Raw genomic sequence first — 25,853 nt, forward strand, 5'->3', positions numbered from 1 at the left:
AGCACCAGCTCATTCCAGCACAGCAGGCATGAGCAGGGTGTTGGGCTGGGCTGGAAGGCAGCCTGGGAGCAGCAGTTTGGATCCTGAGCCCTGTGAGGATAAAGCCAAGTCACAGCTGAGCTTCCCGTGCCTGGCTCATTTGTGCTGGCCACTGCCAGCCCTGATCTAAGATTAATAAAGAGCCACCAGCTTGTTGTCATCAGGTGTTCTCACACCTCTGGGTGCCTGGGCACAGCAGCTCTACATGTGAGCTGAGGACAGAACCAGGAGCAGGTGATCCCTGGCAGTGAGTGATGGTGTCTCACCTCCTGTCTCTCCATGGTGGCTCGTTCTGAGCCCCTGTGAGCAGGAGGCTCTGGTACCACTGAGTGTCCCAGCACCTGCAGTGGTGGCTGCTGTGCTGCATCCTCCTCTCTCCCAGATGGGAAGAGCTCTCTGCTGCTGACATCCTCTGGAGAGCTGTGGCATTGCCAGTCTGGGAGCTGCTGCAGCTGTGGAGTGTGAGTTACTGGGAGCTGGGCTGTCCCCAGTCTTTCCACACCAAACCTACTGCCCCAGGACACATTTTTCAGAACAAACAAGAAGCAAAAAAAAAAAAAAAAAAAAAAAAAATCGGTTTTTAACCTGCAATCTTTTACCAGCAAATCTGTTTGTGTAATGGGCAAATTCTTTCCCCTGATGTTGGCCTGGACATTCAGAGCAGCAGCAAGAAGTGCCACCCTACATGTTCACAGCTGCAGAGGACCTGTCTCTGTCCTTCTCAAAGAGCATGTGGTGACAGAGGGCACTGGGACAAGGAAACACTAAAACCTAGGAACAGCCAACATAGATTTTGCTACATTTTTTACTATAACACTGCAAAAATTGGCACCACCTTCCTGTAGCTGGGACCCAGTAACAGGTAAGAAAGGTGAGAAAAACAGTATAAAAAGCCAGATTGTAAATGAGTTGTTTCCAAGGCAACACGGATCCTGCAACAGCTGCTCTGTTCCACCCCATCAAAGGCATCAGCACCATGGAAGCAGAATGCTGATTTTCAGATTAAAGGTAATAAAACAAACACTTTTCCAGCAGTGCTAATAGGTGCCAGCAGCCCAGCTCAGGGGGAGGACACAGCAGTGCTCTGAGATGCAAGATCCTGTTTGTCAGTCCTGGGTCACTCCAGCAGCTGGTGGTTTCAGGGAGAGCTGCATCTCACAGATCTGAGCACACACAAGTTGGCTGATGAAGTTCCTGCCCCTGTTTCATCACTCTGCACTGACACACCCACAGGAACAGGACAGCTTTGCTGCTGCTCTGACCCAACACTTACAATGTAACACAAATGAAATTGTTACAAACGCTCCAGATGAAGGAAACTCGTTAATGGCTGCAATGCCCTGACTGCACCCTTGGCTGATGAAGCACCATGAGCACCTGGCCATGCTTGGCTGAGAGAACTGGGTTTGTTCTGCCCAAGACACAAAGGCTGAGAAAGGTTTTGCTGCTTTCTGTGGCTCAGTGATGAGGAGGATCCATAGATTGTGTGACCTCTGCCTTTAGAGATACTCACAAGATCCTGAATATCCTCCTCTGACAAGCAGATCCTTCAGCAGGCTCTTCCAAACTGAACTAGTCTTTGATTGCAAGCTCCAAACCCTAAGCAAGCACAAGATGATCACCTCAGTGCCTGATCCACCACCACCTGAGAGCTGCGTGCTGACAAACTCCTACATCTGTCATTTATTACTTTTTAAATTTCTACCTAATCTTAATATACTGCAGTAACACTAATAAGCCTCTCAATATCTGCCAAGACAACTTTATAGGTCCTCTACTTCTCTCCACCATGCTCCACAACTATTAATTTTGCCTTCACACCCACATTCCCCCTCACCAACAAGGAGCTGTAAAACCCCCATGCTGGAGCTCAAGTGGGATCAAAATACAAATCTTTCAGCCCTGACAGAAACAAAACTCTGGAAGATGTCAAAAGAACAGATAAAAGCAGCATTTGACTGCATTAAGAGCAGGTGATCTGACCTTCCTGCAGGGTCATTTTGGCTTTAGAATTTTGGGACCCATCTCCTCAGGTGGCTATCAACTGTCCCCTCTCTTCAGTTGCCACACCTGAGCAACCCTAAAACCTCCAGCTCCAGCTGCACCTCACTGGGTCAAACACACATAGACAAAGAATTTGTGGCTGCCTTCTCAGGAGGGAACAAAGCCAGGCACAGGACATGGCTGGGGCACTGAAAATTGCCTGAAAGTCAGCAAATGAAGTACCAGGAAAAATACCAACAGCATCTCTAAAGCCATCAACTTGATCAAAGGTGAAACTACACAAGGCAAAGACACACAACAGAGAAAACCCAACACTTGAGTTTATTTTAAAAACAGATAGTTGAAGTCAGGGAATGAAGGTGAAGAGTCTCTTGCCACAAGCAGAATGACCCAAATCCCACATGGCAGGTGTGTCCAGAGGCCACAATCCCTGGTGTCAGGTGTGTCCAGAGGCCACAATCCCTGGTGTCAGGTGTGTCCCTTGCTGCCAGGATCTGGGGGGGTTTCCCCACCGTCCCCCTCTGCCAGCTGCCCTTGGGGTCCAGGCTCTGCTGAGCTTTCCAGCAGCAGTTCCAGGGCTTCCTCACCAGCCACACGTCTCACCTTCTCCCCTTTGGCTGCCAGGATCTCCTCGATGTTCCTGGACAGCGATTTGAGAACCAACAGTGACACCACAGCACAGCCCACACAGGTTCACTGCACCCTGCCCTCAGGACTGACACTACACAGGGAATCACAGGCACAGCACCATGAAAACCACCCAAAATTAACCACAGAAAACCACCCAAACCAAGCCAGGACTACCTGCACCCACTAGGATCAATAAATTAGCAATTACAGCTAAACAGAAGCTTTTAAAGGTATCTCAGGAAGTTAGAAATCATTGGAATTCCACAGCTGATCAATCTACACACTTGAAACATCTAAGGAAACCCAGCAGTGAAGTGAGGAAGCCTGGAGAACAGCAAATCACCTGCTGGCACCCTAAGGATCCCTGTGTATCCCACAGCTTCTGCTGCAGCTTCACACCAATTTATTTGGATCCTACACAGCGACAGTCAAATTACACTGACTGCAAACTATGTGTTGCAACGAACTGGATGAAACATTTTTTAAAAACCACCGAGGAAAGGAATCAGCTCAGGAAGCTGCACCTGTGAGCGGGGTGCGAGGAGCATCCCGCACTCACCTCTTTCCCTGCAGGTCGGAGAACCAGCCCAGGTTGTCGGCGATAACGTGGTGGCTCCCGCAGCCGGGGCAGGTCACGATCACCACCCCGCGCTGGTAGGCGGCCTTAGAGATGGACTTGGCTGAGCGCGTCTGGCACACCTGGAAAGCAAAGGGGATTTCACCAGCGCGGTAACTGCAGCTCTTGAGGCTTTTAAGACAAAAATGGTTTTGTCATTAAAAGTATCTTCTCTCTGTCACCTCTGACTACCCAGTTCGGCTCTGTCGTGTTACGATGTCGTGAGTTCAGCCCGAGACACAAAGGTTGAGAGAGGTTTCACTGCTTTCTAATGAGGAGGATGCACAGAGGCTGTGGGATCTTCACCCTCAGAGATACCCACAAGACCCCAAACATCATTCTCCAACACGGAGCTTGGACTTGAACCCTCCAGGGGGCTCTGAATTAGTCTTTGCAATTTTAAAAGCTACACCAGGAGCCCCCCGGCCATCCCAGGACGGTGCCCTCAGAACCCCTCGGCTCCACGCCCACCTTGCAGGTGTACACCAGGTGATAATGGGTGGCGGGCGGCGGCTCCGGGGCGGTGCAGAGCGGGCGGGCCGGGCCCCAGAGGTGTCCCTGGACGGTGCAGAGCGGGCGGGCAGGAGCGCAGAGAGGCCGCGGGGCGGTGCAGAGCGGGCGGGCAGCAGCGCACAGAGGCGCCGGGGCGGTGCGGGCCGGGCCCCTCAGGCCGGGCGGGGGGCGGCGGGGCCGCCATGGCGGCGGCTCCCGGAGCAGCGCCCTCAGCATCGCCCTGCGCATGCGCGCGGGGCGGGCCCTGAGGCGCCGGCGGCCATGTTGGATGCGGGCGGCGGCCATGTTGGTGTCGGGCATTAACCCATCATTAACCTGCAGCGCAGCCCGGCCTTGTCTCACATTTAAACCTGTTTATTAACCGAGAGGGTGTCAGAGCCACGCAACAGCGCCGCTGTAGCATTTTCATAAATGGCCGTTTGGATGGCTTTAAAATCTAAGCAGTCTGTTGTGAGTGAAATGGAGAGGCAGAGCCGCCCTGGAGAAGCTGGAGTTTCCCTCAGAGACTGGCTCCTGAGGAGACTCTGCTGTCGGTGTTGTCCCTTTCCAAGGGACTCTGGTGCTGTCCCCTCAGGAGCCCTCGGTGTCGGTGTTGTCACTGCCAGAGGAGTTCTCCCAATCCGCCTCATGGTGCCGGTCCCTGGGTGCCCTTCTCATCGCTCTTTTTCTGAAAACAAGACCAGACACGCAACTTTTAGAGGGTGTTTTCTGCAAACAAGCAGCATTTTGTACTCTCAGCATGTATCAGTGCCTCTTGTGGTTCATTTTAAGCCGTCTATGAATCAAGTTTGGGGACAGGAAAGGGGAAATACAAACTGGATATTTCCAGGTTAGCCCAGACCTTCGGTAACGCTCAAAGCAATCCTTCATCCTCCTCCTCTCCTTTCCTGCCAGTTCCTCGTTGGTCAAGCCACACTCCTTGAAATGAAAAAAACAACCAAAAAATATATTAATTTATTCCTGATCAGATCAGTGTTAACACCAAGCTTCTGTTTCACACAGTTTTATTGCATTTATTCCCTCAACATCTGTAATTCTAGGAGTCTGTTTTCTGTACCAATAGTAATTCTGCAGATAATTACACTGGAAAACATCCCCACCCAGAGATGAGGGCAGAAAAAGTAATTAGAAGAATTTTTTATTTACAGGTGGAGAAATGTCCACTGTAAATGTTTTGCTGTTCAGAGCTCACCCTTTTTGGAGGGTGGATTCTGCACTAAGTGTTCAGAATTTGGAAAAGCAGGAGCTGCTGACATGCTTCTCCAAGCTGGTAAATCCATTATTAATGAGAATATTAAAAATCACAAACCCCAGTCATAATAAAGAAGAGCCCACAAAGATTCTCTTACACTTGGTGATTTTGGGGGCAGATGGCTCCCTCGAGGGCTGAGTTCCTTGTTTTGTACTTCCAGGCAATCTTCTAAAAGATTAAAAAAAATAAAAAATCACAGCTTTACTCAGAGTTGCCATTGCAAAGTCACTTCTCCCTCCAGCAGTTCTCCCAACAGAAGAGCTGTGGTGTAACTGCACAGAGTCCACAGCAGAACTGAAACCAAGCCCAGAGCACTCAGAACTCCATCCTGGGATCAATCACAAGTCACTTCTCATTTTAATGAGCCCTGAATTTTGCTCAGGATGGTTTAGTTCCTCACCACACTCAGAAAGAGACAACTTTCCTTTTCCAACTTAGGCAGGAGCAAAACAAACCTTTGCCAAGCAGCTCCTCTGCTCATTGCATTAAAATAATATTAATGTCAGAAATGTGAGAAATGTGTTAATGTGTTAATTATTATTTTATCCATAATTTGTCCCTGTTCCCCAAGTTGTGAATAACGTGGCACTTCACACCAGACTCTATTTTGGTGAAACTCCTTCTGTAGTGACCAGGTGTTAAAATATATATTTTTGAACTCAGCAAGGTAGAATAACAAAAAAAAAAAAAAACAAAAAACAAAAAACAACTTTTTGGATCAGTGCTGTTTAGTTTTAGTGAAAAATCTCTCATCTCAATTAGTGAAAAGACCATTTAGATCTTCCAGAAGAGCAAAAAAGAATGGGCCATCCTCTCCAGAACTCTAGTCAGTGTTTTCCCCTTACTTTTAGCTGTCTGTGTATGTTCATCCAGGTGACTGTGAAGAACAAGCTGTGGGGCAGAAAACAGAGCAAGAACATCAGAACTGTCTGCAGGAACTGATAAAGGAATATAAAACCCAGGACATGCTAAAACCAACCTCTCTCTCCCTGTTGCTGCCAGCAAGGAGCAGACTGAGCCAGGAGTTACAGATTTGCTCATGGATTTATCCTCCATGAGCAGATCCAGCTTCCTTTGGCCTCATTTATACTTTTGGCCTCCAGACAATGTGACAATCACTCCCTCACTGAATTTAGGAACTAAGTGAAACTCTTTACTACAGATGGCCCCAGTGTAAGACTTATTTTTGCCTGTTCTCACACAAGACAGACAATTAAAAGTAATTCAAAATAATTCAATTCCTTTGATTTGCTTAGACTCAACAAATCTTGCTGACTAATAACTGTATCCTACACTTAGAATTTCAGACACAGGGAGATTCTGTCACTGTCTTGCTGCCTCTTTTTGATTTAATTTTTGATATCACTGAAATGAGTCTAAGCCATTGAAAACTGAGGGAACTGAGCACAAGTGAGGAAGAGAATCATCCCAGAGGAAAGTGAAAGGTAAACAAGGCACCCTACTCACTTCCTGGGAATCTCTGGAGGAGGTGTCATCCAGGTCAGAGGTCTGAAACAAAACCAGTATACATTAATCATTCCTCACAAGCAAGGAAGTGACAGCAAGAGACTGAGAACTCCAGAAAACATGGAAGTGTGGATTTGCTGTCTCCTACACTCCTGTCTGGTCACTCAAGAAAGTACACAAGATGCCATATTAATTAAAATATATCTAATTTAGTTGCAGAAAACTTAGCTCCCCATTTTCTCCAAATTGCTCACACCCAGTCTCTAGAGTCACTTTTTGGTGGTTGAGGAACCCCTCATCACCTTTGTTGGTTGATGAACCCCTCATCACGTTTGGAAATGCTCTAAACACAAACACAGGGGGCTTGAGCTTGCATTTGTCCAGCTTTTCCATGCCTGAAACCAGGCTGAAGTCATAGAAACCATCACACCTTTCACTTTCTAAACTGAGCATTTGCATGGCAATGGTTTGAATGAATTTGGTGGCTCAGGCAGTGCTCACTGCCTGATGAGCTGGAGCTGCTCAGGTACAGAGGCCTGGGAACAGCCACAGCCTGACCCCATCCTCATCTTCCCAATCCCATCAAGAGAGGAGAGTTGTACCAGTGTGGGCAGCTCCAGCTGCAGCCTTTTCAGCTTGGCCTGGGTGGCCAGGAGCTGACTCTCCTTCTGGAAGAGCTGCAGCTGCATCTCGTCGCAGCGCTCGCCCAGCTCCCGGATCTGCTTGCGGTAGGCGTCTCTCTCCACCAGGCTCTTGGAATACTGCATGTGGAACTGCTCTTGGCTCAGGAGAGCCTGGCCAGAGGGACAGCACAGCCATTCACACAGCAGCACAGACAGCCTGGCACTGCCTGCCCAAAAGCAGTGAGGAATGTTTTATCACCTGGTCTCTCTCCGAAGCCACTTCCTCCATCTGCTGCAGAACAGCTTCAATCCGTTTTTTGTACATCTGGGAGTCCTTCCTCAGAGATGTGCACTGTAGCTCCAGCACCTCTTTTTCCTCTGCAAACTGCTGAGACAAGGTCAAAGGCACCTGCTTGTGGGCAGAGCCTGAGCCAGACTGTCCCCACTCCTGCTCTGTGCCAGAGCTCCATGGGATGTCTGAACTGTCACCTGCCACACACAGAGTGCTGAAATACAGGTACTACAGTAGGAGCAGCAGGGATTGCTCCTGAGCAGCTGCTCTGCTCCACGGGCAAGACACTGCAGGTGCTTCACCTGCTGTCTTATCCATGACCCTCAGCAGGAACTTGAACAGCAGCACCTACTTTGTCTTGGAGCACCTTGGCTCGGCGCAGCTCCTTGCGCAGGCTGTAAATGGTGCTCAGCAGCTCCCGGCGTTCCTCCACAGTCTGGCTGCAGTCATTGTCCAGAGCTTCCTTGGAGAGGCTCTTCTCCAAGTTCTGCTCCCTGGCAACCTGCAGGACAAAGGAAGAAGTGAGACAGGGCCACCATCTAACTCCTTATCAGTTCTCTCCCCTCAGGGCTCTGAGGCAACAGCTGACCCCCCCACAATCTTCACTGCAGCATCGCTGCCCTGGCTGCTAGAAATAATCCCTGAATCCATACTCAACCACTTCACCAACCTGAAGAGTGTTTTCCAGCTCCTGGTTCTTGGCCAAGAGCAGCTCCTTCTCCTGCTGGATCTCCCACACCACCTCGTGGCTGGGGCGCTGCTCTATGGCGTGTTTCAGCTTCATGGTGTGCTTCCTCTCCAGCTTGCAGTCATCCTCAGCCTTCATGAGGCTGTGCTTCAGCTGATCAATCTATGGGAAGGTTCAGAGCTCAGCAGGAGCAAGGAGAAAGCTCTGGCTTGCAAAACCAGTTCTTTGTTCCCCAGCCAAATACAGGACAAGTTTCTCCCCAGCTTTGTTTTCCTCAGGAAGTTTTGTGCTCTGGGGACAAGAGTCCTGCCTGTGTGCTAGCAGGTGCATGTTCCTGTGCTGCCTTTCTGAGAGCAGCCTTGAGTGAGGGGAAGACTGGGTCATCATTCACAGCACAACTTATAAAATACAGGGCTGAGCTAGGGACTGCAAAGACACATGCTGGGCAAGATGCTCAGTGCTTCATGCTGGCCTGGAGCATCTAAGGTGCTCAGCCCAGCCTTCCAGGCTCAGGTAAGAATTGGGAAGCTGGAGAAGCTGTGACTGACCTCCAGCAGCAGGTCCCTGTTCTTCATGAGGGCTGCACTCTTCTCCTCGCTCTGCTTGGCGTAGCTCAGGGCCAGGCTGTAATTCTCGTCCTTGCACCTGCGCAGCTCCTTGCTCAGGCTGTCCCTCTCCTCCTTCATCCTCTGGGCACGTTCCTGGTGCTTTCTGAGCAGGCTGTCCCTGACCCACATCTCCCTGAGCGTGTCCTCCTTGGAGTGCAGCCACTCCGCCAGCTCCTGCGCCTTGCGCCGCTCCTCCTGCACCGTGCTCTGCAGCTTCATGATCTCGTTCATCAGCACCTGGCTCAGGCCAGACTCGCCAGCCGTGTCTGTTTGGGGGGCAGGGGTCACTCTCTGCTGTCCTGCCTGCTGCCAGGCACACACAGAGCTCAGCTTCCCTCCATCAGCCTGCTCTGATGATGTGTGATTAAATTATCCCCACTGTGCTTCTCTGCACCACAGAGAGTCACTGATACAACAGGCAGAAGAAAGAATTCATCCTTCTGCTTCCTCCTCCCCCTGCCCAGTCCAGCCTGTGACAGCAGTGCTGTTCTTCCCAAAGCACACATGGAGCAAGGCAGGGAATGCTCCTGACTCTGCTCAGCAGCACCAAAGGAAGAGCTGTTATGTTGAGAACATAAACATTACCTATAATCATAGAAAAAACCCTGCTGGGCTCTTTGCCAGTTATTTTCTTATACAGCTGGGGATAATAAAGCTCAAGACTCTCCATAAACGCCTCAAAGCCCTTGTGTCCTGTTCGCTGAAGAATGTCCAGGAGAACACCTGAAATCATGACAACAGGATATTCTATTCAGTTATTTCTCTTTACCTGTTTGTAACATAAGAAAAAACTGGCTTCACTTCCTCCACAAAAGTCCCTGGGATCCAATCACAGAATAGATTAGATTGGAAAAGACCTCTGGAATCATGAAGTCCATCCTGTGACTGAACCAGATCAAGGCACCAAAGGGTGACACCAGCACCTCCCTGGGCAATCCTTCCAGTGCCCAAACCCACAGCCTGGGAACTCCAGAGAAGCATTAGAAGTGCTCCCACCTGCCTTCCTCTTGCGCATGACCAGGCTGGGGTCATTGAGCACCTGCTCCTCATCGTCGGGGCTCAGCACTTTGCACTGCCGCAGGTACGGCGTGATCCGCGACGGCTCGATCACCGAGATCAGCTTCACACGGAAATTCTCCAGGTTATTCCAACACATCTCATCATTATCCTCCTCCAGCATGGCAGCAGGGAGGGGAAGCAGTGAGCAGCGTTGTCCTGTCTGGGATGAAACAATCACAAAAACAAACAAGCAGCCCCTGAGCCTCTCGGAGCAGTGTGGCCGTGGTGGTGAGACCAAGGACGTCACAAACTGAAAATTGCAGAAGTGTTTTAATTAGCTGTTGCCTCTGCTATAGGAGCAGTTCACTCCTCCTTCTCCACCTACCAGCATGTGAGATCCCTGTGTTCTGTCTGACCACACAGGCATCAAATCAGCCACTTTACCTCAGAGCTGTAAAATAAACTTTTATTCCCTGTTAATATCAGCCATTCACCTCTGCAGTCACAAAAGCTTCCTTGAGTCTCCTCCTGTGTCCTGGCTCTGAGAAAACCTGTCTTGGGTGCAGCCTCCCTCTGTATTCTGACTAGAGAAAAGATGATTTCAGGAACAAAACTGGTTTGAGAAAAAAGGGGAAACTACTCAGCTATACCATAAGATGGGAAAGGGAAGGAAAAGAAAAAGAGAGATAAATAAAAAAAGCAGAAGCCAGAATGGGTGATGGGGGAGGAGAAAGATGGTAATGGCACCGTTGAGTCAGCAGCAACACATAGGCAGTGAGTTTTGATTAATTCTAGTTTTGTTTTCTAATCTGCCCCATTGAAGTAGCTGCTGGGGTGCAGAAAGTTTCCTTGTGCAGTGGTAAGAGTGAAAGTCACAGCCATAGGTGTGTGCAGCTGATTTCAGGGGACAAAACAAGCCACAAAATCAGAAGAAGGAGGTTCTTCAAAGGCTTTCCAGCTGTTAACATCTTTCTCCAGGAAAGAAAATGGGTGGCAGCAAGAATTCACTCTCAGGTTTAGAGTTCAGCTGAAAAGGAAGATTTCTATATTGATGCCTCTAATTTTGGATGTCCTCAAGCTTCCAGCATAATTATGACAAGAAAGGAAATCAAGTCTTGGCAAAGCAAGGAACATCACCCATGATTTCCAAATGACAGGCTGTGGCCATGGCAGCAATACAGGAGCAGCACTGTGATAATGCTGAGCATCACCAGAAGATCTGAGCCTGCCTCCCCCCTTCCCACAGCCCTGGAGCTGAACTCAGAACTCACTCAGAGCAGTTTTTAAAAAAGCCTAGAGAACACACAGGCTCTGATGCCATGGCAGCATGACACATGTTCCCATTAGCTTCCCACTGCACTCTTTGTTCTGCTTTCTAAGTTTACTGAGACTTTTTCCATGTTATTAAGAGTAGGGCAGAGATGCTCAGAGATTCTTTCAGCCTGTGTTTCTTGTCATTAAATTAGCTTTACACTAAAAAAAAAAAAGATGCAGTACCTGTGTCAGCTGTGCCCTTGCTGAAGGGTAATCAGTGTGTCTGTTAATTGACCAGTTTAGCTTGGGGATGTTTTATTCTAGTGACAAATCAATTTAATCCTGAAAAAGGGCAAAGCCAGTTGCTGCTTATGCAGTTTTCCCACAAATAAATGACAAGAGCCTCTTTTGAGCAGCATTTGCAAAGGCCAACAATCATTGAGGGCACAGCTCACCTTTCCCACCAGTGCCTCACTGTAGCAGCCTGGGCACAGCACCCACAGCTGTGCAGCAGCTCCTGCCACAGCTGAATTTCCTGAAGTGATGTCTATAGTGGTTTCTGGAAGAGTACACTGCAAGAGGAGAGCCTTCCACAATCATTCCTATTGCTCCATAAAGTCTTGACATCAAATTATTGCAACCCTGGCACTCAGTGACCCTCTGTGTCAGCTCTGCCTGAAGAGCCCTGGAAAAGCTCAAACTCCCAACTCCCCACTACACTCAGGGAAGTTCAGTCAGTGCAGTGAAATGAAGTTTTCACAGCACTTTCCCTCTAGATTTTATCAGCTTTGCCTCAGTTAACCTTGCACCTCTCTGTGAGACAGAAATTGCTGGGTTATAAATGAAGAAACAAGTTGGTTTTTTTTAAGTGATTTGTGATGTCTGTACAGGGCAGGCTGTGGAAGAATCAAGAAAGAATCCTAATTCAATCCTGCAGTTTTAGGCACATGAATATTCATTCCCCCCATTTTCCCTGGTTTTCATGCAGCCTGAAAACTTCATTTTTCTCATTAGCAATCACTCTCATACACACATTATTAAAAGCACTATTTACCAGGAAAAAAACCCCACACAGAACACATCAGTAATTTTTAAGTGAGAAAAATAAAACATCTGTATTTCAACAAATACTTAAGAGTCATTTGGCTACAAAATTAATCTGCTGCTTATTCCACAGTATTCAGTCTGTGGAAAGCAAATCCAAGCAAAAACCAAGCAAAGCCACAGTCACAGCACTAAAAACCACCCAATTAGCATATTCTGAACATGGATAAGCATTCACATAAATAGGGGGTAACACAAGAAGGAAATAAATAACCACCATTGCTTGTTTCCTCAGATTTCCAGCAATATTCCCCCTCAGCATCCATGGCAGGTGGAAGTCTGAAACAGCAGAAGTCTGTGCCTGAAAGATTTCCCCCCAGCCAGTTTCCTTTATTTTTACACCTTGCCTACAGATGCAGATTTTGTTGAGGGATGGGAAAATCAATGCAGCATTTTCCTCTTCCCCAGGTCCCTCCAGTCAGCATTGGAAGTGGTAAAAGTGAACAGTGCAAAGATTATCTCCTCCTGCCATGCAGGGAGGCAGAGCTCATTCCAGTGACCCCTGTAACAAAGCACAAACAGCATTTTTAAAGGGAAGTTGCCCTTTTGGAGTTTCTAAAATTGATTTTCAAGGGAAAAAATCCCCAACCAGTCTCATCTGACAACCATGTGAATCAGTGTTCATGTTCATTCCATCCAGTGCACCAAAAGCCTCAGCAGATATCAGGACATTACCCATTTGTACCCTGCAGAAGGTGACCTGTTATAACTGTACAGAAATGAAGCCAAATAGGGGGAATAAACCCCAAACCCCACCAAGCTGTTCAAAGATGAAATATTAAAGAAATCTCCACTGTCAAGCCTATAGTGCTACCAACAAGGTGCATACTAAATAGGGTTTGGGGCATGAACTAAAAGGCTGGCAAATGTTTGAATTTCATGAGTTTTTATATAATTTTATCATAGAGAAATCACCTTTCCCTCTCCCCAAAATATTATCAGCCCTTAGTGATGGATGGTGACTGTAGAACTCTGTGTCCTCAGGGAACAAGAGCAGAGATCATTTCAGTCATTTCTAGGGGTCATGATTCATTGTCTGAGCAGAACCACAGACAAATGTGGTTCAGCTTGTCAGCAAGATGTACAAACCACTGAGGAGCTACTAACACATTTCCTTCTCAAATCCTCCTCCTCTTCTTGAAGCGGGCACTTCTCCTGAGCTGGGGAGCTCTGGCATCAGCCACATCAGTGCAGGAGCCCCAGGCAGACTCAGCAGGGCTCTCCTCAGCCCTCATGCCCTGCAACAGAAGCAGGAGATGATCAACACCACAAGAATTTCAAGTAACCCCTTCAGCCACCTTTTTGATTTAGGGAGCTCACCAAGACTTCTAAAACAACCTTTTGTTTGCATTCAAAGTGAAGGATGGGACAACATTCCATTACCAATGTCAGAGAAGGCACAAAACATCAGTTTACAGAGTGAAAACACAGGCCTGATTCCAAAAATTTCAGATTATAAAAGGAGAAGGAAGCTTTGATACTCATTTCTGGGAACTGTCATGGCACGTTTAAGGTGCTACATAAACCATGGGCTTTCACCCTCCCAGCTGAGCTGCAGAGCTGTTCCTTCCATCAGCTGTAGAGCTGTGTTTATTCAAAAGGACCAAATTTCTGCTACACTTAAGAATAGTGTGGGCTTCCCCCTGGATTCCAATGCAATATTTATCTGGCAGTGATTTTCTGCTTTTAGCCCCTGGAATCTCTTTTACCTGATTTAGTAAATCAGCATCATTGTCTCCAGGCTCATCCTCATTTCTCCAGTGATCCTGTGCTCCTGTTAATTCAATCCCACAACTCTCAGACACTGTTTTCTTACTCTGCCAATCCTCATCATCACTGTCCTCATATTGCTTCCTGCTGGCTGACAGAGTTGTTGTCACTTTAGGAGGAGGCAGAGTTGCCAGGACAGCTGGGAGTGTGAAGGCTGCCAGGAATCTGGCTTTCAGCAGGAGGTAAGCAGGGTTATCACCCAGTTTCTGCTGCACCAGTTCTCCAACAGCATGGAACACATCCCCAGTGCCCCCATCCCCACTGGCCTCAGAGGGCAGCAGAGATGCTGCCTGCTCTTCCAGAGCTGCTTTCTGCACAAGGAGTTTTGAGAGGGTTTTAATGTTGCAGAGGAAAGGGGGCAGATAAGGCAGCCTGGTCTGCAGTGGTGGCACCTGAACCCCTTGTTTCCCAGTCAGCCACTCATTCACCAGCCCATCATCCTCCAGGGAGATCAGGCTGAAGTCAAGGAGATTCTTCTCTGCACTGGAAGTGCTTGGCTGAGGGGGAAGGTCAGCACTGGGTGGTTTGGAGGCAATGGGTCTGTTCCTCAGTTCCTGGGCACCAGAGCAACCAGAGTTCCCTGAGACATTGCTGTGAGGAGCTGCAGGTGCTGGCCACAGCACAATCTCTGTCCTGCTGCTGCCTGGACTGAAGGATGATCCATTTGTTGTGATGAAGTCACTGCTCCTTCCCAAGCTGGTGAGACTGGGCACAGGCTGGGAATCAGAGCCCTGAGTGCTGGCAGGGGGCTGTGCTTGGGGCAGCATGATGGCACATGGGGCTGGGCTGGCAGCTGGAGCTGCAGAGGAGTCTGGAGCCATGCAGGAGCCATCTGAACACACAAGGGTTACAGCAGGAACTCTGGGTGTGGTGCTTCCAGGACACACTGAGGTAAGAGGTGAGGGAATTGTGGACTGGCCAGCTGCCTTTCCCAAAGGAGCTCCTGGCAGCTGGGAACTTGGCCCTTTTGTCTCTGCACTGCTGGGGTGAGGTGGCTTTGCTCCAGCTGGTACAAGAGTCCTTCCCAAAGCAGAGATGTTGCCATTGGAAGTCACATTTGTCTGACACTGGCTTTTCCCAGCAGCAGCTGGCATTCCCTGGGGAACACCCACCACAGTCTGGACAGTGCTGGGAAGCAGAGTCTGGGGGATTACAACCCACTGGAAGGGCAGGATGCTGTTGGGAATCACAGGAGAAGCAGCTTGTGGAGGGACACGAGCAGGCAGCAGGCTCACTGGTGTCTGCTGTGGCTGGTTACTCTTCAGCTCACAGGTGACTGGTGTGGAAAGGGACAGTGTGTTGGTGCCAGACACCAGGCCAAGAGGCACCACTGCCATCTGGTGAGGCACTAAAGCCTGGTTTTGCAACACTGCTGAAGCTGAGCTACTGGCTGGGACCTGACCATTGCACCCTCCCAGGTCTGGGGCCTTCTCTGCTGCAGATGGATTCACACCTGGACAAACCCTTCCTTCAGGGCTGCTTTCCAAAGCTTCCTCTTTTAGTTTCTTACTGGACTCTAGATCTGTCCCATTTGAGCAACCAGGGCTGTCCCCAGCTTCTGGCACTGCTGAGGAATGATTTTCAGGCACAAGAGCAGAAGCAGAACCTGCAGCAGAAATCCTTGTGGGCACTGGTGAACCCTGTGCCCGTGTCTCTGTCTCAGCAGCTGCTGCAGGTTTGCTCCCTGTTTGTGCAGAGGGAATGATTTGCTGTGGTGGGTGCTGAATTATCAAAGGCCCTGAAACCAGCACTGGTGAGGCAACCAGCACTGGTCTCTGCAGGGCCTTCTTGGCCTGGGACTGCCTCAAACGCTTCTCTCGCAGCAGCTCTGAGACAGTTTTAGGTTTCTGCCTTTGCCCCTGCACTGCTCTGGCACAGCTCTCCAAGGCACCAGGGGCACTGCTCCGTGCTCTCAAGGCAGATCTCCTGACAGCATTCCTTGGGATGCCCCTTTGGGAATTCCTCTGAGAACAAGCTTGGGATGAGTTGCCTGCAGAGGAGAGGATATAAAATGAAAGTGAATGAACAGTATTTCCAAAAGCCATTTCTCATGAAACATCAAGGAACGTGGCAAAATTCCTGTTTGTGAGTTTTCCTACAACACCACTGTCCTGATTTAATCAAGCCAGGTCCTAATAACTGAACAAGGGGTAACTGCCCCCAGAAATCAGAGATGGGTCAGGAATGCACCCTAACACCCCAATGAACTGATCCAATACCACTAGCTCCCAAACCCTTCAGCGTTTTTTCCAGTCCTTACCAAAGGGAAACATGCTCAAAGATGAAAGAGCTAGCAAAAATGAGCATGACAATGCAGGTTTCTCCTTCAGTTAAACTAGTTATTAATGTAACAGTGATAAATTATGTGAAAGTTCTTGCACTTGCAATCATAAAAAGAAATGTTCTGGTAGGTACCTGAAGAAGTGTCCATATTTTGGGAAGCCTGTAAAAAAAAAAAAAGTATATTAAATTATAGTTCTGATAAATTTAAAGATGATTAAAATACCACAGGTGTGAGTCAAACCCACATCTGCCACCTCCTGAACAAATGGCCAAACAGCCAGCATTTAATTCTGCCTCTGAACCAAAACAAACTGCTAACACACATATAAACTGTGTGGCCACACAATTAAAGTGCTTATTTAATCAAGACTTCAGTGGGAAAAGTTTAAAAACACAATACCTGCTGAGGGCTCCTTGCATTAGCCTTAAGCAGCTCCAACTGCCTCAGCTTCCTCTCCTTAATAACCTTCATACAGCCTTTGGTATCAATCTGGAAGAGCTGCAAGGTGAGAGCTTCATTAACGTTTAAATAAGAGCAAAAATGTTTTGCTGGAGTCAGTGACAACACAAAATAGAGGGGACATGCTTCACATGCAGGATTGTGGGGATATTTTACACTTAAAGAAAAAACCCTGGCAGGATCAGATTTTGGATCCAGGACTTATTTAAGAAACTTCATATGCAAATGATGACAGTAGATTAGTCCAGTAATTAGATTAAGAAACAAAGAGAAACCATTTATTTAAGCCTAAAATACTAAAAAAATAAAGACTTGCACTGTTTAAAAGCAGGTAATGCTCAGAAGACAGTAAAACTTACACGAACCAGCAGTGCAAACAGGGGAGTGCTGCTGAGACTGACTGACTTCACCTTCTCATGAATAGCAGCAGCTGGAAAGAAACCCAACATCAAAATCAGCTGGGAATTCACTCAGAAGACATTAGAAAGTAGGCACAAAGGTAGGATGTACCTTTAGTCTGGTAGAAAGGCATGCTCCCAGGCTGCACAGTGCAGGGCAGCAGCACATTGCCCACCCAGGGGGTCACTGCCATCAGCAGCCTCCTGTCCAGGCTCAGCCTCCTCCAGCACTCCCTGTGGCGGCGCCAAGCTCTCTCTGGCAGCTCCTGCAGCCCCTGGCCAGCAGCTGCACCCTCTCCAGGAGCCTTGGATAAAAGGCTGCCAAGAGGTTTTAGCATCTTTAATTGCCGTGCGTGAAAAAGAAAATACGCAATGAAGAGTTGGTATTAGGAAGGTTCTGCCATTAGTCACAAGACAAATAATTCACAGGGCAGTTAGCACAAAAAAAACTGTGAGCTTTTCCTCTTGGGATTACAGTGCAAAATCTGTGATTATATAAATTCCTGCTAAGCACAGCTGGGCAGTGCTCATGTCACAAGAGCAGAGAAGACAAGAGGCACTCACCAGTTTCCTCTGGAATCTCGTGTTTCTCTTTAATATTGATCTCACCTCCTCCAGGCTAACCTGCAGCACTTTTTTCCCACACTGGGAAGCCTGAATATGAAAGCACACAGGAAAAGACAGAAGGGAAAGTCACTCCAAGAAAAGAATTGGAACTGGATATGCACAGCAGATACAAGCTTTCAACATTCCTGCTGTTGAAGGTATCTTATTAAATGAAATCAACTCTGAATTGAATACCTTTGCTTTTAATGCTTGTGCATCATCACAGCACTAAGTGTGATTTTGTAAAAGCTTTTGTGTGAGCAATCTACCAGAAACCCCAAAACCAGAATTTACTGGGTAATTATCTTCACATTTTTGGCTTAACAGTACAAAGGAATGAACAGCAAGATGTTAACTGCTCATCACATGATGCCCTTGCTGCAGCAGCTGCACTTCCCTTCTGATCCAAGCTCCCATCCCAGCTCACCTTGGCTATCACTTCTGCTGGATTCTTCACCAGCACATCTGTGGAACAGGACTGTCCAATGCCCCTCAGCAGGGTGTTGAGCTCAGATGATTTATCAGCAGCTCTGTCTCTGTCACATCCTACCCTTGGAATGTCACTGCAGCTGCTCCCTGCACCAGCCCTGGCAGCAGAGAGGAGGGATTGGATTTGGTATCTCTCCCTGGTTGCCTCCTGTGTTTCTGGCCCTGTTGGTATCCAGAGGTCAATGCTGGGGATTGCACACTTCTCATTGCTCTTGGTGTTTCTCCCCTCCTCCTCTGAGCTGTCTGTCAGGTCCAGCTCCATGTCCTCACTGCTGCTCTCTGAAGGGCTCGAGCTCTCCTCAGCACGGCACCGTTTGCTCGCCCTAGATCTTTTCTTCTTGGCCAAAACAAGCACACACAAGTTTTTGTCAGTGATCGCCCCTGGTTTGCAACTGTCTCAAATCAGGAAGTTTCTTTCTCCAAAGGAAACAAGATTTTGGAAACAAGACCATCTTCAACATGGTCTTGAGCAAGCAGAATTTCTTGAGTGCCTGGGACCCAAACTGGCAACTCATGAGGTACAGAAAAGAAAACCTACATATATCCCATCCTTACAGGTATTTCAAGGCAGGAAAGAATTCTGGACAATACACAAATATATTAATATAATTAACTTCAGCTCTTCAGAACAAAGGCTGCTTTACCCAGCAAAAATTCAAACTGAGAAATCCACAATAACAACTGTGATTGTGTGAAATCAATGTCATTTTTAAAGTTGATTTCACAGGATTCCACTCCTAGTTTAGAGAAACTTAATTGAAGAGATGGGACTGTGACACAGTAGGATTTCCACAATACCTTAGAGCCAATCATGTTTTTCCATTTGCTCAGGCATTGGGAGCCAGTCCGATGGAGCAGGTCTGAAGCTATTTTACTCCAGTGACCTGAAAAGGATGCAGAACATTTTCATTTGTGCCACAAACTGAGCAAGAGGCCTTTCAATGCAGCCATTACACACATATTATAAATTTCTCTGGATAAAAAAACAGCTACTGCATGAATGGTTCTCAAATCCTTAATGCACACAACACACAATACAAAGAAGCTGCAACCAGTAGTACAAAGCAGAGCCTGCAGAACTTACAATGAAAGAAGAGAAAACCTCAATGACACCTCTAAACCTCTACAGATTAAGCACAGAAACACCTACCCAGGCCATACTTCTCAACCAGTTCAACCAGCTGATCCTCTTCCTCCAAGCTCCACTTGCCTTTCTTTACATTCTTGTGCAATACCTTTAAATACCTTCAAAATGAAAACATTACAGTCAGGAGTAAAAAACCAGCTCATCACTGCACTCCAAGGCTGAACAAAAGCAGCTTTCCCACCCAGAGCTTTCCCTGACTTCAGGGCAGGCAGTGGCTGAACTCACCGCTCCCGGCACTGGACGTCGCTCCTGCCCGGCACCTCCCTGCGGATTTTGTACCAGTCCTTCTCCCCGTGCTTCTCAACTGCAGCCATCAGCATCTGTGTGCAGCAGGCAGAACAAGAGCTGAAATCCTCACCAGCATCAGCCTAACAGGCCTGACACAGCAGCACTTCTGTTTGTTTCCTGTGCAAATCTCTGGGCAGAAGAGTTTAGGAGCTTTTAAGTCCTCTTGAGCTGTAAAGTGCCCAGCTTGGTTTGTTTTACACTCCACTGTGCCACTGCTAAAGCTCAGATCTACAGCCAAGCCACATCTCGGCAGTCCAACATTCCCACCCTGCAATTCCAGAGAATGGAGCTTACAGCATCTTCCTCTGGTGTCCAGGTTCCTTTCTTCAAGCTGGGGTCCACACTCTTTGTCCAGCGGTAAATCAGCTGAGCAGAATCTCTTCCTTCCATGTAATAAGCAACTGGAAATTAAAATGTTTATTTAACTCTGTTGTAATTAATGCTTCTTCCTTTATCTGGATAACAGTTGCAAGCAGTGATTGCAATAAGCACCACTTGAATTTCTTAAAAAATGGTGCTCAGCCAGTTTCAGCTGGATAAACATTCCAAGAGATATTAAGTTCCTGCTGATATAATGAAACTTCCAGATAGGTACAGGAAAGCTTCCACCAAGGAAAAGAGAATGGAAGAGTGAAGCACTCCAGGTGAATGAAAGGTTTGTCACTTGTGGGTCACTTACTTTTCTTGTATGGGATATGGCTTCCCACTCTCATCTCTTGAACGAGCTCTAAAAGCATCTGATCCTCATCCTTGGTCCATTCTTTCCTTTTTAAATCTTTGTTATAGATTTGGTATTTCTGCAAGCACTGGAAAGGTGTCCTGTTGGTCTTAATACAAAGAAAACAGAGAGAAGCAGGTAGCTGGTTATTTATGAGGATAAAAAGCAAAAGAGAAAAACTAAAGTACCAAATCCTTTTGGTGCTGTTCTTGGACACTCCTCAGAAATCACTCATTAACAGTGAATTAATATTAACATTGTTTTTAAACCTCACAAGAGGCAAAGTAAAGCCAGAATGAACCAACTTGCCAGCTCAGCCCTTACCCCCAGCTCCTTGGCAATGGTCTGCCAGTCCAGGTAGTTGTGTTTAGCAGCTATCTGCTTCAGATTCTCTATCTCCTCCTCAGTCCACTCCTCTTTGTTGATGCTTGGATGCTCCCAATTTTGCCAAAACTTCCTCAGTTCTTCTGAGCTACGTTGTCCATCAAACTAAAAGAAACAACAAAAACATGTTTGGTCTCAGAGCTGGGATTAAGACACCTGGACAAACAGGAAAAGCAATGTTTTACATTCCAGATATGCCTTGCTGTCAAGTTTTCCAGAATTAAATCACCAAATTTCACAAGCTGAGATCACTTAACAGTCAACTTGGAGAAATGCAAGATGGAAACACTGGATGCAAACCAGATCAGGTGATTCTCAAGAGGAAGGACACAAATATCAGAAGCAATAAAACAGCTGATCCTCCAACTCACATGGATGTTTGAAATTTTGTCCCAGTCATGCTCATCAAATCTGTTTCCTACTAAGTCACTTTCTGGGAGTTGGCTAAAACAGAAGATACAAACAGGAAGAAAGAATCACATTAAATAGTCAATGAAATATTTTGTCTTCTTGATCCTGCCTCATCTCATTCCTCCCACCTGTTCCTGACTTCCACAAGAACTGAACTTAGATTAGCAGGAGAAACAATTAATGCCATATCCAAATATGTTGCTCTAGATTTTTTCATGAGCAAAAACTCAAATATATGAAAAAAGTCAGACCTGTGCTCCTTTGTTGCTAAAGTAAAGAGCACTTAAAGCAGCACCTCTACAGTGGGTACAGGCACTACACTTTGTGTATCAAGGGCCAAACACATTTCTTAGTAAAGAACTGTGGAGATGACAGAGGTGCAGAACCACAACAGCATCTCATTTTTTACAACCCAACACAAATGACCCATCTAGAAGCAGGAGGAGGGAACTTTTAGAGCTAAACTCTAAGAAACTTCATTTTTCACCTAGAATATAGAAAGACTTCTTACTTAATTTCATCTATTTCTTGCTCCAAGTCTTTGATTTGCTTTTCCAAGATCTGTTTTTCTGTGTCAGTCTTGACTTTCTCCAGTTTCTGATTCCAATAACTGAACCTGTTCAAAGACATTTTTATCACTACTTAACAGGATAGGTGAGAATGAGACAATGGCATCAGAAGATGTACAGGACAGACACTTTCCCCATCAGTACTATTCCTTCCTTCCAAGCTTATTTCCACACAAAACTGTTCTCCCAGGTTTACCCCACTCATTGCCATGTTTTTGCCCCTTCAATGCAATCCCTGACCCCCCAACAGGTTTCAGATAAACCATTTTGGTGTTTCCACAGAGAACCAATGGTTGCTGGAACAGCAATTTCAGCTTCAAGCCATGCACAGTATTTGAAGTTACACCACAGTGCCAATGGGGAAAAAAAGAAGTTTTAAAATCCCACAAACACAAGCAATTAAACTTGCTGGAGGAAGGTGAAATCTCCACATCTCCCTTCTCCTTTCCCAAGCACTGATCTCAGCAGGAGAAAAGAGGATTTTTGGGCAGCACTCACTTGAGCAGCTTTGGCTGGAGCAGGCGCTGCAGGCGGTCGCTCGCCACAGATTTCTGCAGCAGTGTCTTCTCTGCAGTTTTCCCTAAAGCAGACAGGGGAGCAGGCAGACATCAGTGCAAAACCACTGCCAGGAGACACCCACTGCTCCCAGCACCCCTGGGGATTCCTCCAGCTCTGCAGTGAGAGCTCCCTGCCTAAATCACCAACATCGTGTCAGGCTCGGGCAAGGCTCAGTTTTATTGGGATCTCCAGAGACCCCAGTGAAGGAATCACCCTGGGAGCACTTGGAGCTGCAGGTGTCCCACCTAACTTGGTTTAGGAGTGCTCACAGCAGCTGATGAAACAGAACAAATGGAAAAAGAGTCATTAATGACTCATTGAAATAATTTATAGAGCATCCCATTCCCTTTTAATGATTTTTTAATGAGTCAACCAGAGGTGTTGATGTTTAACTGCAAATAAAAACACACACATTAACAATATGAATATATACACTTTTTATATGAATCTAGGCATATAACAGCTCTTCTAGAACACTGAACAGCAACCAGACTTACTTACACTTGGTTGAATGCAGCTGTTCAAAGGATTTGATGCCCTGAGCTGCTTTTTCCTTGGCATCTTCATTGGAAGGAGGGCCCTGGTGAGGATTGGAAGGGTTAGATACACTGAGAGTCAGACAAAATCATTGTTTCTTCTAAAAACTCCAGCATGAACTGCTACAAACATATCTGGAAACTCAAACTAGTGCAAACTGTCACACTCACACTGCTTAGTTACCTTTGTTAGCAAGAGCTGACAGGGACATATCTTAAATAGAAATATTAATAGTAATTGCTTGAATGTATTAATACATGGGTGATGACAGCTGGCATCTTGGCTACCACAAAAAGCCAAGATCTCCTTTTGCCAACTGCTTTTCAAAAAAAACACACACACACAAAAAATGTACAAAGAGTTGCTCCAGAAAATATTAAAAAAAAATTACAGAAAATCTCAGAAATGGAGAAAACTCAGTTTCACAGATAATCAGATTTCAATGAGTGCTTTAAATAGCAGCATGGAATTGGGTCCTGGAACTGAAGACAATTGAGTTAAACTCAAGAACATTCAAGCCCCTGGTGGGTGCAATTATTTACTTACAATTCCTGTTATTTTATCCTTAAAGTATGGCTTCATAAAATGACCCAAAAACACATTTTGTGGTAGGTTTCTGCCATCTCCTGTCTTGATTGGTTTTGGACCATTAAGCACACTTATGATTTCCTTCTGCAATACAAGAATGAATTGAACAGCATCAGTGTCTCCTCCAAATTCCTGATTTCATAGAGCAGTGGCTGAGCCCTCACAAACACCCCAGGGAGGGTTCAAATCTGCAGCACCACACTGGAAAAATCAGTGCAGGAGTTAAAGCAGGATTTGGAACTTCCTGAGCTTGCACAGTGCAAAATTATTTAAAAGATTAATAAAATACTAACTTGCCACAACAAGCTAAAATATAATGTGTAAAATACCCTTTTTAAAATTCATTTATTAATTAGTTAAAGAAACCATTTGAGTTCTGGGGTTGAGAGGAAGGAAGGATGGCAAATGGCAACCCAGAAAAGCCCAGAAATGAGCATTTCACTCCTGCTTTGCTCACCTGCTGTTTTTTGTTTTGTGCAATGAGCAGCTCCACTTCCTCAATCTTTTCCTTGATAACTTCCTGGTACACATGGTTCATCTGCAGGCAGGTTTCAGGATCCTGGGGCAGGCTTTCAATATCATCATCATCATCATCATCATCATGATCACCACTGTTGTCCTCTTCTATTTCCACTTCCTTGAGGCAAATAAGGCATTTGGAGAGAAAACAAAGAAAAGCAGTTGTTTGAAAAGCAGATCTTACCAATCAGTTCTGTAACTCAGCACTTCCTCAGCTGAACCTGCTGTGTGCCCACAGGGACACAGAGCAGAGAGGCCTCTGACCATGGCACAGAAAAACATCTCTGACACTGAATAACAAAGTCCTGGGCAGGAATAAAATTCGAGTTTTACAGAGCACAAAGCCAAGGCAATTGCTTGGATTTCCCCAGAGGAGGATGAGGTTTCTCTCCCTCCTGCTCCCTTCAATAGACAGCTAGAATAGATATCTAATAGAATAGACATCTAGTTAAAGAGAAACCAGTTACCGTTTCAGCATGAGAATCTTCATCATCACCATCTTCATCATCACCATCTTCATCATCGCCATCTTCATCACCATCTTCATCATCATCAGCTAGACAAACAAAATGTAAGAATGCTGATTGTAGTGGGATAAAAGAAAACTTGAAACCCAAACATTTTTAATAGAAGCACAGAGGAAAAAGCAGCACAGAGATCTCAGATGTGACTATCAGTGGGTTTGGACACAGGGAAGGTAAAAGTGCATTTATTTATACTCCATTTATGCTTTTTTTGTTTTATTTTTTGATTTTTTTTTAATGTTCTGGAGAAGGTGAAAAAGAGCAGCTCTGGGTAACCACAGCAAAGCTGCACGAGAGGCTCCCGGCTGTGCAGCCAAGAGAACATTGTACGCCAGGAGGAACAGAAACTTGGCAGCAGCAGCCCCCGAGCACGGCCGGGTGTGTAGGGACCCCCGAGGTGACACCGAGCACGGCCGGGTGTGTGCGGACCCCCGAGGTGACACCGAGCACGGGCGGTGCCGCCGCTCCGGGCAGAGACGCGCCAATGGTCACGGATTTCTCTGGAGAACGAGCTCCAGGCGGGGCAGGGGCGCTGGGGGATGCCGCGGCTCACACGGCAGGAGGAGCGCTGGCGGTATTTGGGTGCAAAGGGAACGTGCAAAGCGCCGCTACCGGCGGCTGCCCGGGGCCCGAAGCCGTACCGGAGCTGAGGCTGGAGTCGGACAGAGGCAGCGGGATGTCGGCCCCGCCGGGCTGCAGGCTGCGCTCCAGCTGCTCGATCTCGCGGCGGATCTTCTCCCGCTCCGCATCGAGGTCCAGGCCCTGAGGGGAGCGGAGGGGCCCGGCCCGGCCCGGCCCGCGGGACATGGCGGCCCCGCCACTGCCGGGGCTGCGCCGGCCCCGCCCCCCGCTCCGCCAATCGCGCTGCGGCCGCGGGTCAGCTGAGCCGGCACGTGACACCGCGCAGCCAATCCGAGCGGGGCTCGGCGCATGTGCACGGCCGGGGCGGCACCGGGACACCGCCGGGACACCGCCACACGGCCTTCAATGGCACCGGGACACCGCCACTGTCGGCCTTCAATGGCACCGGGACACCGCCACACGGCCTTCAATGGCACCGGGACACCGCCACACGGCCTTCAATGGCACCGGGACACCGCCGGGACACCGCCACTGTCGGCCTTTCCCCCTCCACAGCCAGAGCACTGAACGGCACCCAGAGCCCCAGCCAGAAGCTGCGGTGCGGGCAGAGTCCCGCCGGAACTGGGGGAATTGCACGGGGAGAAGGGCCCCGGTCCCCGCCCCGCAGCACCGGGGGTGTGCTCGGGTCCATCCCGGGTTTAGCGATCCGTTGGCTGTGGCTGCACCGCGGGGAGGGGGATGGAGAAGCCAGGTCTGCAGTTTGGCATGTCGAAACGAGGCCAAGTATCAAAAAATTCATTTTAGTAATGGTTTCTGTATGAAAACAAAGTCCTTCGTGTTGTGTGAGTCACTGTCATCACTGTCCATCGTCTGACACCTCAGCGATTCTGTCTATGGATTTCAGGAGATCAGCAACGAGCTGCAGGGATTCTG

At 47.6% G+C, this 25,853-nt stretch overlaps 3 protein-coding genes across 8 annotated transcripts; all 3 read right to left on the reverse strand.

The window, feature by feature from the left end:
* Positions 1–2,345: 2,345 nt before the first annotated feature.
* DNLZ (DNL-type zinc finger) lies at positions 2,346–4,205 on the reverse strand. The gene is made up of 3 exons (XM_079323945.1): positions 3,761–4,205; positions 3,233–3,372; positions 2,346–2,683 (listed from the first exon to the last, which is right to left on the reverse strand). The coding sequence occupies exons 1-3, from the start codon at positions 4,100–4,102 to the stop codon at positions 2,512–2,514; spliced, it is 654 nt and encodes a 217-aa protein (XP_079180071.1). The 5' UTR covers positions 4,103–4,205; the 3' UTR covers positions 2,346–2,511.
* CARD9 (caspase recruitment domain family member 9) lies at positions 4,136–10,758 on the reverse strand. 2 transcript variants are annotated; one of them, XM_079323944.1, is made up of 12 exons: positions 9,729–10,758; positions 9,318–9,455; positions 8,673–8,998; positions 8,107–8,286; positions 7,789–7,938; positions 7,404–7,529; positions 7,124–7,315; positions 6,522–6,563; positions 5,900–5,945; positions 5,152–5,222; positions 4,644–4,720; positions 4,136–4,469 (listed from the first exon to the last, which is right to left on the reverse strand). In XM_079323944.1, exons 1-12 carry the CDS (start codon positions 9,910–9,912, stop codon positions 4,373–4,375), a joined length of 1,629 nt encoding a protein of 542 aa, XP_079180070.1. In that variant the 5' UTR covers positions 9,913–10,758; the 3' UTR covers positions 4,136–4,372. The 2 variants fall into 2 exon arrangements, with proteins under 2 accessions (XP_079180070.1, XP_079180069.1); XM_079323943.1 differs by having other exon boundaries at positions 7,404–7,532.
* A 1,311-nt stretch (positions 10,759–12,069) lies between these two features.
* SNAPC4 (small nuclear RNA activating complex polypeptide 4) lies at positions 12,070–25,201 on the reverse strand. 5 transcript variants are annotated; one of them, XM_079323939.1, is made up of 23 exons: positions 24,980–25,201; positions 24,282–24,370; positions 23,753–23,932; positions 23,254–23,379; positions 22,672–22,750; positions 22,111–22,192; positions 21,555–21,659; positions 21,004–21,076; positions 20,573–20,737; positions 20,210–20,357; positions 19,825–19,931; positions 19,468–19,562; positions 19,246–19,340; positions 18,894–18,979; positions 18,034–18,432; positions 17,565–17,654; positions 17,113–17,338; positions 16,962–17,032; positions 16,543–16,641; positions 16,275–16,302; positions 13,799–15,849; positions 13,197–13,327; positions 12,070–12,591 (listed from the first exon to the last, which is right to left on the reverse strand). In XM_079323939.1, the coding sequence occupies exons 1-22, from the start codon at positions 25,143–25,145 to the stop codon at positions 13,208–13,210; spliced, it is 4,680 nt and encodes a 1,559-aa protein (XP_079180065.1). In that variant the 5' UTR covers positions 25,146–25,201; the 3' UTR covers positions 12,070–12,591; positions 13,197–13,207. The 5 variants fall into 5 exon arrangements, with proteins under 5 accessions (XP_079180065.1, XP_079180068.1, XP_079180067.1 ...); XM_079323942.1 differs by having other exon boundaries at positions 12,070–13,327; positions 18,034–18,429; positions 24,282–24,343; XM_079323941.1 differs by having other exon boundaries at positions 12,070–13,327; positions 24,282–24,343.
* Positions 25,202–25,853: the final 652 nt, after the last annotated feature.

This window comes from Erithacus rubecula, assembly GCF_903797595.1.
Source record: "Erithacus rubecula genome assembly, chromosome: 21".
NCBI classification, from domain to species: domain Eukaryota; kingdom Metazoa; phylum Chordata; class Aves; order Passeriformes; family Muscicapidae; genus Erithacus; species Erithacus rubecula.